Source organism: Vipera ursinii (genome assembly GCF_947247035.1).
Source record: "Vipera ursinii genome assembly, chromosome: 1".
In the NCBI taxonomy this organism is placed as follows: Eukaryota; Metazoa; Chordata; class Lepidosauria; order Squamata; family Viperidae; genus Vipera; species Vipera ursinii.
Window position 1 is genome coordinate 281,106,701 of NC_139512.1, and position 18,441 is coordinate 281,125,141.

An 18,441-nucleotide genomic window follows, 5' to 3' on the forward strand; every position below is an offset into this window, starting at 1 on the left:
CTCTTTCGAAAGTCTGGTAAAAAGGTCCCCTCCTCGCAGGAAATCTAGTATGAGATACAGTTTTCCTTCTGTTTGAAATGCTGCAGTGAAGAAAGTGACAATGCTGAGTATTCAATAACAATACTCTACACAGATTGCAATTGAGCGTGCTTAGATGCAGCTAATGATTTAATCATTATTATGCATAAATCTAATAAGATGGTTTCAGACATTACACCTAACATTTTTTTTTTCTTCCGTTCAATGGTGATTTTCAGACACTTTCTTGGCAAGGTTTTGCAGAAGTGGTTTGCCAATGCCTTCTTCCCAGGCAAAGAGAAAAATGATACAGGTAATCCTCAACTTTCAACCCTTCGTTTAGTGACTGCTTGAAGTTACAACAGCACTGTAAAAAAAGACTTATACCTGCTTTTTACATTTACGACCTATTGCAGCCTCCCCATGGTCACATGATCAAAATTCAGGCACTTGGCAACCAGCACTTGGCACTTGGTATTTATGACAGTTGCAATGTCCCGGGGTCATTTGATCTCACCATCTGTGATCTCCCCACGTGGTTTCTGACAAACAAGTCAATGGGGCATCCCAGATTCACTTAACAACTGCAGTCATCTGCTTAATAACTGTGGCAAAAAAGTCATAAAATGGGGCACAACTTATTTAACAACTGTCTTGCTTAGCAATGGAAACTAGGGACTCAGTTTTGGTTATACGTTGAGGACTACCTGTCCAATACTGTCTAGCTGACTTTGTGCCTAAGGCAGAACTAAAACTCGTGACCTGCCATTTTCTAGTCTGATACCATAACATCAAACTGGCTCTGGCTCTTTATTTTAACTATGGATTTTTGAACAAACCATCATAGGGGACTTTACTTATAAAATTAAGCTTTGTCATCATAGTTGACAAAACATAATGCCTGGTTTAATGGTTAATGATTTTGAACAGTACAGGATGATATAGCCAGTTGAAAATGCCCATAGAGCCATGTGAATTCTGTATTAGAGAAATCTTACCATAATGAAGTTTTACAATGAAAGGATGATTCACTTCGGCCAAAATGTCTCTTTCCATTTTTGATCGTACGCGATCTCGGACTACAGAACAAAATAAATAAAAATATCTTCAGATGTAAGAGTCTCGCCTTGTGATTTTTGTAGGCTGTATGGCTTGCCACTTGATGGAGCATCATGAGCAAAAGAAGATATGTGTTTTGCATACATCCCAACTTTTTGCAGGATTAATGTTAGCTCCAATTGCTGGACAGAGTGGAGACAAGCCACTTGATGTTCTAGTCAGAAGAACAAAGTTGTCACTAATTGAACAGTTTCCTCCTAAAATAATTCTTTCCTGCTTTTTGAAAATATGTGCAATATACACATACAGAATATTATTTCTTGCTAGACATGCCCCTTACAGCAATGTTACCATTAGAACAGTAATCTTTCCCACCCTTTGTTATGTTGATACGTTAATTGTCTAAAGTGAGCTAAGAGCAGCTTTTAAAATGAGATATCCACTCAGCTAAAGAGAAATGGCAATGAAATACTAAAATATCACTTTGTATTTTAAATACAGATGGAAAAAAGAGAGATAAAAAAGAGAGATGGAACTTTTGGCTTAATCACTCTCTGGAGATCTATGGACTATCAGCATGTCTACTCAGGAATATGTCTTGCAGAGACGAAGATTTCATGGGTTGCCATCTAATTGGAGTAAAGCATTTGATACAGTTATGTCTTCCTTTAGAACAATAAATAACATAAGTATTAACTCTCGTATACTTCTTCATCTAAAACAAATAATGAACACATGGTTTCTGGAATTCTCATTGCCTGGGGAAACAGGAATATATAATGACATTAAATCATATCAAAAGGTACCAGCTGGAGGTCACTTCTAAATACGTTTGAGTATGCTTTCTGATCTAATGTTATTGGACAGGATGACTCATGGAGCATAATTTCCTGGATACAGGCTTGATAAAAACAATGGACTTTCCAAACAATTAGTAGAAAAGAAAAGTCAAAAACTCAGGCATAGGAGATGAATTTTATTTTTTTTGCGAAGGGGGACAGAAATATAACTAGGGAGCATCTTCTGGGTTCAAAATAATTTTACAAAATGACAAGAAGATGCATCACAATACTGACTAACTGTGTTTCATAACAATTTGCCATGCTGTGGTTATTAGATTATGTCACATGATCCCAGATAACATATTGGTGTCTTGATCCAAATCTGAATCGAGTTGCATGCGCAGTATTTATCTTATTAAGTAGTACCTTCTTTAACTATTTCCTAAACATACTACAAAATAACAATATTTAACTAAGCAAACAGTGGTGCACCTGTCTATGAATTTGAATATGGGTTTGGGAAATCCTGAAACCAGCTTTAATTTTCTTTTTTTTTTCTTTTTTTGAGGTCTGGGGGAATTCTCCCTTTGTCCTTTTCATTTCATAGGAATGAAAGCATGAGATCCCATAGGCCAGGGGTAGGCAACCTTGGCTACACCTGCTGGCTCAGGAATTCTGGGAGTTGAAGTCCACGAGTTATAAAAGAGCCAAGGTTGCCTACCCCTGCCATAGGCTGAAATCTCTTCATGAATTGCTACAGCCACAACCATAAAGGAACCTCTTCAGAAATTGCCAGAGACTGAAGCGTTTTAGTTGGAGACCTGAAAACAGAGCGCATAAATGTGTTCCTGCATTTGTCACAATACAGTTCTATCATAAGCACCTAACAGCACGTATCTAAGTCTGTCCTTTCTTCAACAGAAATAAGAAACTATTGAAAAGCTTTTTGCTGCCTGTTATTTCAAAGGCAATTATAAATGATTGCAAGGAAGATGTCGATTTCTTTTTGAAGGAGTGCTATCCACTTTGAAAGAAACTATGCAGACTATTAGAAATGTAACCCGAAGCTAGAACATGTAGATACTGTAGCTATGGAATAACTCATGTTCTGGTTATTGGTTGTTTAAAGATCTTTTCCCGTTAAGACTTCAGATCTGGTATTGTCGTTTTGGAGAGAAGAACCGGTTGAATGTGAATGTGTTAATTCTTCTCTGCCCCTGAGCCCTATCAATACCATCAACCAGAATTAGAGGCATCATGAGGGTGAGGACTGACAATAACACTGTTGTTTTGTCACCTTCACTCCTGTTGTAGTGTCTTGAGACATCTCACACAAGTGCAAAAGGACAAAACACTCAGTGAGATGTTGCTTTCATAATTTTGATGAAAACCTGTAGATACTTGTGATCCCAATTTCTTCCTGGATTGGCTGTCTCAATCGTTATATATATATATTGCATATATTCTGATTATACTGTATATCAGTAATAGTCTTGATTCTTATGTGGAAACAATAACAATTGCTTTATTGGGGAATTGGGAGGTATATAAATTTAATAAATAATAAGATCAGTTATATGGTAAGGGTTCTTTGGTAACCTTGCCGTGTAATGTGATCAGCAAAGGAAGCGATGGATATCTGACACTGAGTTACAGTGGTAATTGTTATGAGTTTTCTACTTCCATAAACACTTTAGACCAAGTTGTATAATTGTTTACTGAAAGTTCAGATGTTAGTAACTTACTCAACAGCCTGTTTAGCAGCAGGAATAGATTGGTTTCCATTCAGTTACAGAATAAAGCAAAATATTTAGCAGGCTTCTCTTTCTAGCCCATGATTATTTCCTATGGATCAGATTATTAATTCTGAAAGTCAAGTCACAGGTCCTTCTGTACACTGTTAGGGTTAATTGCTTGTGTGATGTAGTCTGGGGTGAGGAATTGTATCTAACTAACATCACTATGTTAGAGCAAGGCAAACCATTCATGTTCCAAGGAAGATTGGCACATTTTTCTCCTGAGAGAGATTCTGTAGCTTTAATGACTATATTATGTGCTTTAGTTAAATAGGTATGATTTGCCTCAGCGGGAGAATAAGATGTTAAATTTGTAGACTTAAATATGCCTGCTGAATAGCTGTCAGTTGGGCGAGGGGCATTTAGACAGAAGCTTTTTTCAAAGCAAAATCAGTTTTGGCATACTTTAAAGAGACAATAATTCTGGATTCCAGAGACTTCTTTTTCCTCAGGGAGAGCCACTGAAGAAAAGGAGTTCAAATCCTGTTAAAGCTCTAACAGTATAGGATGCTAAAACAGAATATATATGTACTGGAGCAGAAGGTTTGTAATTGCCTAATTCAAGCCCCTCCCTACTACCTGGACTCAGCCTTTAAACGAGAAAAACAATCCTTTTTGTAAAGCTAACGTGATTTTCTTCTGCTGAAACCAATGAGAGGGGGGAAAATCAATGCAGAGGGAAGAGGGGGCAGTGATAGTGGAAAAAGAGAGCTAATCTAACTGGGTTTAACAAATGACTTTGGTTTGTTTCTTCCTCTCCAGTTCAGAGGGCTGGTCTGATTTTTATTCCTGTATGTGTTTGGAATAAATCTAACCAGTGCTTTTTTTGTAAAAGAAAAAGGTGCCGGAACTCACACATGTCATACAACCCGCCTTACCTACCCTACAAGGTTTCATCCAAAAAAGGTGCCGGAACTCCGTTCTGAGTGTTCTATGACAAAAAAAGCCCTGAATCTAACTGAATGCAATGGGACTTACTATAGTGTATTATAAATACTTACAGGGTAAGTATTAAAATGGAGGAATGCATGGGGTTTCTTTTCCTCCTTAAAAAAACATTTTGGGCCAAAAACATTTGCAAATTACAATCACTTTTGACGTGGCAAAAACATTGTTGTAGAATCCCCCAAATCGGACAGATTAGTTAAATCTTAAATCATTAATGATTTAGATTGGCTACATTTCCAAATTAAATCTTCAGGGCTTTGGACCAACGATATGGATGACAGTGCATATCATCTATTTTGTAGATAAAGCTGCTTGGAAATGGGTCCTATTTGATTTCCATCAAGCCTAGTTCTGAGGAAACCTGGAGAACTGCAGCCAGAAGTGAGCATTCGAATGTGATACTTTGTAGAATAAATAGTAATATCGCACTGAAGTAATCTGCATGGTGTTTTTCTTAAATAAAATATTTCCCTGTGAGAACAACCATTCTTTTTATTTGTATTATGAATCCCTCTAAGAACCTCAAGGCTTCCTGTCAGTCCACGTTTCAGGAGCTGAAAAAAGCCCAGTGGTGGTGGTGGTGTTTCCTCAGGATGCCTTCGTTTTCCTTGAAAGGTGGGAAACCTGAAGGGTTTTATTATTTTACTCCTGTTTTCTTTACACTCCTTTCATTTTCTTCCTTTTTTATTATTGTAAGTTTAACAAATTTAACAAATAAATAAATATACTTTGTATTTTTGCCTTTGTTTACTGAATGGGTGGCTACGGGCTCATTATTTTTCCCTGGTTGATTGACAATTGTACAACTACCAGATCCTTTCTCTGAAATCAAGTGTGCCTTTACGTGTTGTGTAACTTTTCAAAGTTGTGCCATTTAGTGTTGAATATAAAAAAAAAGGGTTCCCTTGGAAATGCTGCATGAGATTTGTATGTGGATTTTTTTTTGAAAAACAAATTCAGAAAATGCATTATAAAATGTTTAGAAAAACAACTGTATTGCCAAAAATTCTAGGCAGACCACTCCAAAATTAGAGAATACTTTCTGTCTATAGAAGAGGAATGAATACAAGTTATTCTCAAATACATCGATGCTGCTTTGTTAGCAAGCAAAGAAAAAATTAAAAAATGATGTAATGAAATATGCTATTTAGCAGTTAAGGTTCAATTGCTAGTTTACCGATTTTAATAGTTTACGAAGTGACATCCTTATATAATTGCACTAAACTTCACAGAAAAAGCTAAGGAGTGGCATTTCGATAAAAGTTCTTTTGTTCTTATCATAGTGGTGCTCTTTTTATGTAAGAACATCACATTGTTATCATGATGACTTTATTTTAGTAATGAAATAAAAACATAATAAGAGGGAACAAAAGGTGAAACACAACCCATGAAACCCAACGAGAGACTGCAGCTTAGTAGCAGCACATATAATTGATTTCACACGGCTCTTTTTCTAATCCCTGTCATTTCCATTAAACGATCAATGGTCTAATGATGGGAACATCTTCTGCTCACAAATCCTGAGGATCAGGGAATTATTAGGCTAGATTATTAGTATTAAAAAATTTGGTTCTTTCTCCTGTGCATATTTCCTTTTTTTTATAAAGTTTTTATTGTTATTTTTTATTCTCTACATACATATGTTAGTTTTTCAAACAGCATGCGAGCTGGGTTCATAACACGCTAATACATATACAAATTCTACTCTTTGGTTCTCTCTTCTAACCATTTATAAAATAGATTCCAGCTTTTATAGTATTTTGTTTCTTCTTTGTCTTTTAATCTCATTGTTAATCTGTCCATCTTTGCGCATTCCAATATCTTCTTTATTACCTCTTCTTCTGACGGTATTTGTTCATTTTTCCAGCATTGTGCATAACTTATTCTTGCTGCAGTTACAATATGTAAAACCAAATATAAATTTTGTTTGTTAGTCTTTTCTGGTACAAAACCTAATAAAAAAAATTCAGGATTAAATGCTACATGTTCTCCTAACATTTTTTTGTAACCAAGCATGTATTTTTTCCCCAATAAGCCTTTACTTTGTCACATGTCCACCAAATATGATAATATGTACCTAAATTATGTTTACATTTCCAACATTTACCTGATACATTTTTAAACATTTTTGCTAATCTACCTGGAGGTAAATGCCATCTATAAAACATTTTATACAAATTTTCTTTGTATGCAGTTGACATTGTCAATTTATAATTTCTCCCCCACAATTTTTGCCATTCTTCTAGATCTATGTTATAACCAAAGTTTTCCGCCCACCTTATCATTGTCCCTTTAATTGGTTCACTTTCCATCTCTAAAGTTAACAAAAAATTATACATTTTTTAAATTTCTCATCAGAAGTTAATATCTTATCAAACACATTTTGTTCTTTATAAAATCCATACATTTTCATATCTTTTTCATATCTGTTTTGTATTTGTAAGCGTACCCACCATGACATGTTGATACCTGATGTTCCAGTTCTTGTTTCGATTTTAATGTCCCATCAACATTTAAAATGTCTCTATACGTCCAAGTTTTTTTCAAAATCTAACAAGTTTACATGTGAAAAAGCTTCAATTGTTGATAACCACCATGGAATTTTTACATATATTTTCATTTTAATTTTTCCCCATACTGTTATCAAAGCATTTCTAATACAATGGTTTTGAAAATATCCAAGAATTTTGTTTTTCCCATACCACAAAAATGTGTGCCATCCCAACTGTAAGTCATGTCCCTCCAAGCATAACAACCTTTTATTCCTAAGCATTATCCGTTCTTTCACCCATGTCAATACAGATGCTTGATAATACAAAGCCCACTCAGGTAAACCAAAACTTCCATTTTCTTTAGTATCTTGCAAAGTTTTCCTCTTTATTCTAGCTTTTTTTCCTTGCCATACAAACTTCAGAACTAAAGAATTCAACTCTTTAAAAAAATTCCCCCAAGTTTTATCGGAATTGTCTGAAACAAAAATAGAATCTTAGGCAATATATTCATTTTAATTGTAGCTATCCTTCCTAATAGAGACAATTTTAAATTCTTCCATTTTTCAACGTCTAACTTTGTTTCAATAACCTTGTATAGTTATCTTCTTTTAATGTTGAACATTTAGCTGATAGATATATACCCAAATATTTTACCTTTTTCACTATCTGTACCTCTGTCACTTCTGATATTCGACTTTTTTGCTTATCCGTAACATTTTTAACTATTATCTTAGTTTTTTTCCTTGTTTATTTTTAATCCTACTACTTCACCATATTGTTCTAATTTCCCCCACAATTTTGGAATCATCTCCAAGGGATCTTCCAAAATAAATACCAAATCATCAGCAAATGCTTGTAATTTATATGTTTCACCCTTTATCTCCAAGCCTCTAATTTCTGCATCTTGTCTTATATTCTGATTTAAAACCTCCAAAGTGAAAATGAATAACAAAGGAGATAAAGGGCATCCTTGCCTTGTGCCTTTCCTTATTTCAAAACTCTCAGTACAATCTCCATTCACAATCACTTTGGCGGTTTGTTTATTATATATTGTTTTTACCTTATTTATGAAGTTCTGTCCAAAATCCATTATTTGTAATTGATGAATCAAAAACTGCCATAAAAGATTGTCAAATGCCTTTTGAGCATCTAAAAATATTAATGCCATTTGTTTCCCTGGATGTAGTTCATAGTATTCCAATACATCTATTATCATTCTTAAGTTATTTTTAATTTGTCTTTTTGGTAAAACGCCATTTTGATCTGGGTGAATAAATTCAACCAGATACTTTTTCAGTCTCTCCGCCATTATTGAAGTAAAAATTTTATAATCCACATTAAGTAATGAAATCGATCTATAATTCTTAATCTGAGTCAAATCTGAATCATCTTTTAGTATTAAGGTAATGTTTGCTTCAATCCACGTCATCGGCATTTTAGCTTCTAATAAAAGACCATTGCAAATATCTTTCAACAGATCACTTAATATCTCTTGTAGACTTTTGTATAGTTCTGCCGGAAGTCCATCTGGGCCAGGAGCTTTACCATTTTTTTGTCTCTTTATAGCCTCTGTTATTTCCATCATTGTAACTCCTTCATCTAGCATATTTTTAAATGTCTCTGAAATCTTTGGAAGGTTACTATCTTTCAAATATTTTACAGTTTTCTCTCTTGAAGTCTCCTTTTATCATACAGATCCTTATAGAATTCTTTAACTGTCTTTTTTATTTCTTCATTTTTATATTGTAAATGACCTTTCCCATCCAATAGATTATGTATCATTTTTTTTCTTTCTGTTTTTTAAGTTTAGAAGCTAACCACCTTCCCAGCTTGTTGGCATTTTCAAAGAAATTCTGCTTCGCTCTTTTTATCTGTTCTGCCATTTTTTCTGAATCTAACAAATTTAATTTATGTTTTATCATATCCATATCTCTTATTAAAGTCTTTTTTGTGGATTATTTTGCAATTCTGATTCTAACTTTCCAAATTCTTTTCTTAATAATGCATATTGCTGTTTTCTCTGTTTATTTTTCCTTGCCATATACGATGTAGCTATACCTCTAAAGTATGCTTTAGCTGTGTCCCATAGATTTTGTATCATAGTATCTTCTTTCTTATTTTCTTTAAAAAAGAGTTCCATTTCTTTTTAACTCTATAAATTCTTTTTCCTTTAATATGGAACAGTTTAAAGTCCATCTTAGCCTTTTTTGTGTCCCTTTCCAAGTCATTTTCAGAGGGTTATGATCTGCCCATATGCCTATTTCTATTTCAATGTCCTGCACATTCACTCTCAAGTCAGCAGTCATCCAAAATCATATCAATTCTTGACCAGGATTTCTGGCTATTTGAGTAAAAAGTATATTGTAATTTTTGTGGATTTATTTCCCTCCAAATATCTTGAATTCCAATTTCCTCCGCCATATCAAAAAATGTCTTAGGTAGTCTTCCTCTACCATTTTTCCTTGTTTTGTTACTTTTATAATCAAATTTTCCATCTGTTATTGCATTGAAATCTCCTAGTAAACAAATATTTTGATACTCCATTTCTATTATTTTTCTATGTAAATTTTTATAGAACTTTTCTTGATTGTCATTTGGTGCATAAATTGCCACTAATAATATTTGCTTTTGATGCAGATAAATTTCTACCCTTAATATTCTTCCTTCTTCATCTTGTTTGGCTGCCGTCGGGACAAGTTGGGAAAGTCAGTGTTCGGCTTTCCAGCTTGGTTTTTCTTCGTCTAGCGACCCTTAAAGGGTCGGAAAATTGCCTTGGAGGGGCAATGAAGGAGGAGGGATACTTCAGGAGCTCAGATCAGGGGGCACCCGACCAGAGCAAACTGCAGGACCCTCTGGAAAACAAAGAGAAAGGCTGTTTAAATCTCTGGCCATAGGCGTCTCCAGCGGGAAGCAAAGAATCATAAATCAGAGGAATTTCAACTGTGTGCTGAAGCTGGGTGAGCAAGATGTTACCTTTTCTTCTCTTAGAGGACTATAAATGTTGAACCCCTGAGTGGAAAGAGATGGAAAGCAAAGACCCCCAGAAGATTTACAAGCGGCGGGTAATTACATGGGGGGGGAGAAGAGGCTCTTTGTTAAAAATACTGGACATTGATAAATAAGCCAAGGGCGACATCTAGTGGTGAAAAAAAAGAACGAAATTTTTGTAACATGCTCTGTTGATTGGAATTTAACCTTGAAGAGAACAGCTGCAGCTGATAAAGGCTGCTTTGTTATGAGACTGAAAATTAAAGTTACTTCTATTGAATTTGACTAAATTTAAACAGACGTTGTTTTGGCTATAGACTGTAAACTTCAAAATGACTTCATCAAACATTACTAGACTTATGAAAAAAACTTCTTCTGCACCCTCAGTAGGACAATCTAGTCCTACAACACAGGAATCTATTGCAAAGGGAAAAGACCACAACTCAAAGTGAAACACAGATTTCATTAAAATTTCTTCAGGATCTTATGTTAAAGAATCAAGAGACTTTGGAAAGGAACCATTTAGAGTCACAAGAGAATCATAAAAGCACACAAGCAACACTGGAGAAGTTAAATGAGGAATTTTTGGATATAAAGGGAAAACTGGAAACTCAAAATCAAATGATAATAAAAAACCAACAGAAGATACATAAGATTGAAGAAAAAACAGATGATAATGACAAAAACATAGCAAAGTTACTGCGAGAAAATGAAAAATTAGATAACGAAATTAAGATTTTAGAGATGGCAAATGCGGAACACTATTTAAGATTCCAAAACATTCCTGAAGATAAAGCGGAAAACATAGAAGAGGTGATTATTGACATCTTGGAGGAGGCTCTGAAAGCGGATCAAGGGGAAATTCAACTTGAACTAGATGGGATATTACGCTTCAATTCAAGCTATGCAAGAAGAAATAAGTTACCAAGAGAAGTACATGTACGGTTTGCAAGGAAGACAACAAGAGATGAAATACTGTGGAAAGTAAGAGATGAACCAATACAATATAAAGATAAAGAAATTGTGGTCTTAAAACAGATACCTAAGAGAGTTAGAGATTCACGAAGACAGTACCATTTTTGACTACGAAATTGATGGCTAATGGCATAAACTTTAGATGGCTGATGCCAGAAGGCATCTTAATAAACTGGAACAATACAAGATATAGACTTGATTCAATTTGGAAAGCAGAAGACTTTGAAGAGAAGAATAGGTCAATTTTGGATGAAGGAGTTAAAAGAGGTCAAGGGGAGAGTAAAGAGCAGAAACAAACAGAAGAAAAGACTCAAGGAGCAACTGCACAAATAAAAGAACAGAAAGAGGAAGGTCTCCAAAAGGGGGAGGATGAAGGACCTGCTAGAGAACAAAGATCGGTTAGACCGAAATATAAGTAAATGGAAATGGATAAAGAAAATGGAATCTTTTCAGTAAACATAAATGGATTGAACTCCCCAATTAAAAAAACAAGATTTTTAGGAAACTATGGAAACTGAATTTGGATATAATTTGTTTGCAACAAACACATATAAAAGCACAACATTATAAACTATTGGAATATTCAAAAATTGGAAAACTTTACTATGCGTCAGCATAACAGAAAAAAAGAGAAGTGGCTCTATATATTAAAGAGACAATAAATTCTCCTATGCATATTTCCATTACTCTCAAAGCCCATCCTAAAGCTACTTTTCCACAGGCTAAAACCCTGAACTGTACCCAGCTATTATTTGTCGATGCATCTTTCTCCAAGAAATTTTTAAGTAATACTTTTTAACATTGAGTCTTTTCTCCAAATAGATTGTATATTTCCTGCCTGAGCAGGGGGTTGACCTCCAAGGTCCCTTCCAACTTCTTCTTCTTCTTCTTCTTCTTCTTCTTCTTCTTCTTCTTCTTCTTCTTCTTCTTCTTCTTCTTCTTCTTCTTCTTCTTCTTCTTCTTCTTCTTCTTCTTCTTCTTCTTCTTTTTCTTTTTCTTTTTCTTTTTCTTTTTCTTTTTCTTTTTCTTCTTCTTCTTCTTCTTCTTCTTCTTCTTATTATTATTATTATTATTATTATTATTATTATTATTATTATTATTATTATTATTATTATTTCATCTCTCTTTGGTATGACTATATTGAAGACCAAGACGATTGAGACTACAGATTTCAACCATTTGTTTAATGACTATTCAAAGTTATAACAGCACTGAAAAAAGTGACTTTACGGCTGGTCCTTGCACTCAAGACCATCATAATATCCTCATGGTCATGTGATTGGAATTTGGGTGCTTGGCAACTGGCATGTATTTAAGACAGTTGCAGCACCCAGGTCATGTGATTTCCATTTGCAACCTTCCCAGACAGCTTGTGATAAACAAAGTAAATGGGAGAAGTTAGAATCACTTAATGACCAAATGATTTACTTAACAATTGCAGTGTTTTGTTTAATATCCATGGCAAAAAAAGATCATAAAATCAGGCACAACTCACTGAATAATCGCCTTGCTTATCAATAGAAATTCTGGTCCTAATTGTGATTGTAATTGAGGATTATCTTTGTTTATACCAGGGGTCTGCAACCTTGACAACTTTAAGAGTTGTGGACTTCAGCATAGCTAGCTGAGAAATTCTGGGAGCTGAAGTCCACAAGTTGTCAAGGTTGCAGATCCTGGTCTATACAGTATACATGTACTATTAAATAAAATAAATTCATTTTCCATCTTGTTTATACTTCTCTGCCTTATTAAAGGCAATGTCTTCTTCAAGTCACAATTAGATCCAGTTTGGTAATTACATGGACACAATCATGCAGTTTTCTTAAAACAATGCAGAAACGGTTTGTCACTGTATTCTTTTGGGATGTTTTGTCATTTCCCAGCTCTGGAATTTCCTGCTGATCTAAGTAATAATCTGGGCTAACCCTGTTTAGCTTTTGAGCCCAGATATAGTTGGCCAGATGTTGCCTCTTGCTAAGACTTTTTCCATTATGTTACGTGGTTAATGTTGTTCCAAATTAACAATGTTGCTGTTGGTTATTTCTGATTTATTTTGAAATGACTTATTAAACATTGTTTATAGAATTGGAATCATGGCTCCTTTGGAGTCCTACTGATACAGTAATTTATGATCTTAAAGCTGCCCAATATTCTCATGTTACCACTAAAATTTACAATTTTCATAGAAGATTTTAGGCAATCACTTTACTATATCATATGCCAATTCCAAAACAAGAAGTAAGTTTGTTTTGTTTATTCAGCAACTTTACTTAAATCATAATCAAAACCCAGTAAAGCAAAACCAAAGCAAAACCCAACAATTGGAATAAAGTGACAAAACTTTGTACATGATAACTGCAGCAAGATTGTTGTATGTACAAAGATGGAAAAATTCAGCATTATCCACAATGGAGGAATAGTTGGTGAAAATGATGGAATATACTGAGATGGCTATTTTTCTATTTTTTTTCTCTTTTCTTTTTCTCCTTTTTGCACTTGCATTTCTCTTCCTTTTCTTTTTCTTACTTTATGCATCTTTTTATATTATTTTGAAAAATCTTTAATAAAATTGTATATGTATATAAAAACAGCAAAGTCACTCTACATCCTAAGAATATGGATCATGCTGATTTAGACTTACCAGATTCCAGCTGCTATCAACCATGCAACTAAAGCAGATGTTAATAGGTTGATCTTGAAAAAGCTAAGTGGGATAACAGATTAGAACTTCAAGGGCACCCGGTTTTTGCATCTGCAGCGCATGGCTGTGTGAGAGAGGACCTCCGCTCCCCACGGCTAGTTTCTTCCTGCTTGGGGGACCCTAGATGGATCCAAAGTGACTGTGAAGGAGGGGCGCCCCGTCAATCACGGAGTGATGGCAATCACTTTGTTTGATCCAGAGAAAGCCCTCTGAACCAGACAGGAGAAAGGCTAGCATGAGATCAGCGTCTAGCCCAGGGGTAGGCAACCTCGGCTCTTTTATGACTCATGGACTTCAACTCCCAGAATTCCTCAGTCAGCTATGACTCAGTCAGCTATGAATCATAAAAGAACCGAGGTTGCCTACCCCTGGTCTAGCCCAAGCTGCTTGCAGCCAAAGTCCCAAAGCATGAACTTAAACATCGGTGAACAGCGTGCTTGGAATTGGTGAGAGTAATGATCTTCTTTCTTCTATCTACTATTTAAATCCTTGAAAAGATCCACAAAAGCAAGAAAATCTTCAGAAGTGAAGGGAGGGAATTATTTCCCCATTCCCTTATGGACAGAAGCGGCGAATTAACATAAAAGGTTGAAAGATATATACTAAAATTTGATTTAAAATATTTCAGTCTGGACAAATCTAGGAACTAAAAAACTGTCAAGAATATACCCTAAAAAATTCTGATGGAATTATAAAAATATATATAAAAAATAACTTTTTGATGGAAAGAAAAATTGAAAAAAGAAATAACTGCTGACATCTAGTGGAGAATCAGAGAATAGAACACTAAAAATAAGGACTCAGAAATTGGGAGAATGCCCAGAAACAAAGAAAAAGTTGTTCCTTTGAATTGCAAATAACCTTGAAGACAGCTGGGAACAAAGGAAGAGTCAGCTATAAGATTAAAAAGTGTTTGGGGAAAAACAAACAAACACCTGGACTGTTGCTTAAACTTAGGAACTGTTTATGGGAAAAAAACCTTTAGCTTTTTGATTGGGCTATGGGCAAAACTAAGAAGTTAAAAAAAGGTGTCTCCTTATTGCTGCCAAGAAACCTAGGTGGACACGTTCATGAAGTCATCAATTCAATTGAGGATTTACCTTTAGCACCATAAAAGGCAAACAAAGACAGCTGCAAAAGAATGCCGCTTCAGATGATTAAAATTGTTAAATACTATGGAAATCTAAAAGTTGTATGGTTTTGTATGATTTTGTTTTGTTTGGAAGATGGGTTCATAATTTTAATCACAGAAGGGCCAAATGCATAGCCCAACTTGAAGTAAAAGTAGAACTTGGTTGACACACGGAGAGCAATAGGAAGTCCTAAGTATGTAGGTCGAAGCAGAAAGTTAAAGAAAAATCAGAAGGCGAAGGCAAACCATTTTAGCCCTGTTGTCAACAACCTCCTGCAACCTAGCCCTCCAGATACATCTGTGTAGTCTCCAAGAATTGAGCTTACTCCTGGGAATATTTTCAACTGAGGTTACAAATAGAGATCTTGAGAGAATAGCAATAAATACAGGCACCATGATAACAGCATCACAACAATTCCAAGACTGAAGTTAAAAATGTGGGACAATCAGCTGTTGCAGAGAGTTATTGCTGGTTATGGAGCATGCAGGCTGCAGTAACTACAGATATCCTGGAAATCAATGGGCAGCTGAGCTAGTTGAGGGTGATGAAGAGATGACACTAACAGCAAAGATACTGGATGCTGTGCCCCAGTAAGAACCTGGCAGGAAAGTTAAGAAGCTTGCAGAAGTGCAGCTCAAGATGAGGTAAGTAAGTGAGTGGCATGGAAGAAAATAATAATGAACATGAAGATTGGGAACTTGGCAGAGGAAAGGAAAAAAAAACCCTTATAGGGCACATCACACCTATTTCCTTAGTTTTTTATAACTATAACTTTGTTGTTTGTATCTCATGATTTATGTTGATTGCTTTTATTTAGTATCCTATTATGATTTATGTTGATTGATTATTTAGTGCCCTACAATTATCACATTGTCAACCTCTCATCTTCCGGTTCGCTCCCACAGAGTCAGCCTCCTCAGAGTTCCATTGGTTAAGCAATGTCGGCTGGTGACCCCTAGGGGGAGAGCCTTCTCTGTGGGCGCGCCGACCCTCTGGAATAAGTTGCCTCCGGAGCTGTGGATGGCCCCCGACCTTCGGTCCTTTCGTTGTGACCTGAAGACATGGATGTTTCAACAATCGGGCCTGGACTGACTATGGTTTTAAATTTGGTTTTATGGGGTTAAATTACTATGTATTGAACATAGGTAAAGGTAAAGGTTCCCCCGCACATGCGTGCTAGTTGTTTCCGACTCTAGGGGCCGGTGCTCATCTCCGTTTCAAAGCCGAAGAGCCAGTGCTTGTCCGAGAACGTCTCCGTGGTCATGTGGCCGGCATGACAAGACGCCAAAGGTGCACGGAACGCTGTTACCTTCCCACCGTAGTGGTCCCTATTTTTCTACTTGCAATTTTATGTGCTTTTGAACTGCTAGGTTGGCAGAAGCTGGGACGAGTAACAGGCGCTCACTCTGTTACGCGGCACTCAGGATTTGACCCGCCAAACTGCCGACCTTCTGATCGACAAGCTCAGCATCCTAACCCACTGAGCCACCGCGTCCCTATTGAACATATCTACTGTTTAATTCTTTTTTAAATTTTGTATTTTCATGTTCTTTTTTAGTTTTTATTGTTGTGAGCCGCCCTGAGTCCTTAGGGAGAAGGGCGGCATATAAATATAATAAATCAAATCAATTTATGATGATTGCATTTTATGATTATGATCATGATTTATCTCTTGTTGCTTGTATGTACATTGAGAGCTCACGCATCAGAAACAAACTCTTTGTGTGTGTTCAATCACATTAGGCCAATAAAGAATTATATGGTGTTCTAACCACAAAAAAGGAGGAGGAGGTTGACACAAAAAAATGGCAAATTGATTACTACTGGTAATCAAGGAAGCAAAATCCTTGAAACTTGACATCGTCTCCAAATCCAAACTTATGCATTTTATTTATCACTTATATTCTGACAAAGGCATAATACAATCATTATCGCTATCATGCTCATCATCATTAAAAAAAAAGATCTTGAGTTATCTCCTCTATTATGAGTTGTTAATAATAGAAATTCTCTCTGGCTTTCATCAATTACAGCTTCCCTTCACACTGATTTACATTACTGTATTATTTTATTGCCTTATGAATATCAATAATCAAAACTTTTCACAGCAATGGAAGGAAACAGATGACAGTACTACCAGACAAGCTCATGCCACTATTAAGAAGATATTTTTGTAACCAAAGCATTTGTCCTACTGTTTGCATTTTAATTCATTTAATGAATGATGCTGGTTGGGACAAGTCTGGAAATACAAATAAATCCATGCATTCAAAAGAGATGTAAAACACATCAGTCTCTGTAGATTTGTGTGACAGTGAAACAGTGCAATATGTGAAAATGGTTTTTTCTTTGGCATGAATCAGTAGCACTGAATGGAATCCATTTTTGTATAAGTAAGGGGACGGGATTTTAAACATTTACTCTGTATAAGCACAAAAGTTCATCTGACATTTTTTGCATGGGTGAAGACACAAAAGATAACGTCCAAACCAAATATGCTGTATGTGAAGCTGTGGGGACAAGGTCATAGATAGCAAGGATCAGTGCTTTTTTTTGTCATAGAACGCACCAGAACAGAGTTCTGGCACCTTTTTTTAATGGATTTTCCAAGTTTTAACAGTAACTTTTGAAAAAAATTTTGCTCCACGTGAACTTGAGTCGCCCTGTCAAGTGTAGCAGGTCGGAGGCAAAATCATTAAAACAGTGCATGAGGGCTGCTTGTGTGTCGAGTCCGATGCAAGCGTACTTTGTCCATGCTGGTTGTGATGGCGCTGCTCGGCTTGTGGCACTGCTCGGCTTGTGATTGGTCATGTGGTCACGCGCTGAGTGCTTACTGTGGGTGGCGGCCATTATGTTTTGTTACAAAACTGACGTGTGTGAGTGTGTGTACAGTGATTGACTACGTGTGACAGGTAAATAATTTCTTTATTTTAAAAAATTGTTGGTGAATTGAAAATCTTTTTTAAATTTTTAGTGTAAAAGTGTGACTCCAAATTTAAAAATGGAAAAAAAAACTAATTACTTCCCAACCACCGGTCCTGCTAAGAACTGAATATATAATTATTTTAATAAAAGATTAACAAGATGTGAGTTCCGGCACCTTTTTTCTTACAAAAAAGGCACTGGCAAGGATAATCTTTGCTTGCTGTGTTTGATAGTAAACTATATGATTTAATTCTGACTTAGCGCAATGTGAATCCTATTGTGATTGTTGCAAAATGCATTTTACGGATCTTGATTACAACCAACGAGGATTTAATGTAATGCGTGGTCCCAATTATGAAGCCTTATTATATCCAATTTATTCTGCTTTCTACAGTCAAAATCTTTCTTGGGTTCTGCCCCCTAAAATAAACTCTAAGCTTTCTCTTCCCACATTTCCAAGTTAATTGATATCTGAGCATTTTTTTTGATGGCTTGAGAGGCAGCTGGAGTAGGTCTGTATTGGATCTCTTTAGCCTGTGAACCACTAGTTGCTACCTCAATAGATTCAGCCCTTAAACTCAGTGTCCCAGCCAAATGAGTGTTAATTACAGAAAGGGCTTTCTC

The 18,441-nt window shown here is 35.7% G+C and overlaps 1 protein-coding gene across 1 annotated transcript in view; it reads right to left on the reverse strand.

Moving 5' to 3' along the window:
- Nucleotides 1-18,441, reverse strand: part of RPS6KA2 (ribosomal protein S6 kinase A2) — a 143,771-nt gene that overhangs the window by 68,260 nt on the left and 57,070 nt on the right. Inside the window, exons 4-5 of the mRNA XM_083366367.1 lie at nucleotides 1,017-1,097; nucleotides 1-80 (exon numbers count right to left, since the gene is read on the reverse strand). Coding sequence (XP_083222493.1) covers nucleotides 1-80; nucleotides 1,017-1,097 — 161 coding nt within the window. The remainder of the gene's footprint in view (nucleotides 81-1,016; nucleotides 1,098-18,441) is intronic.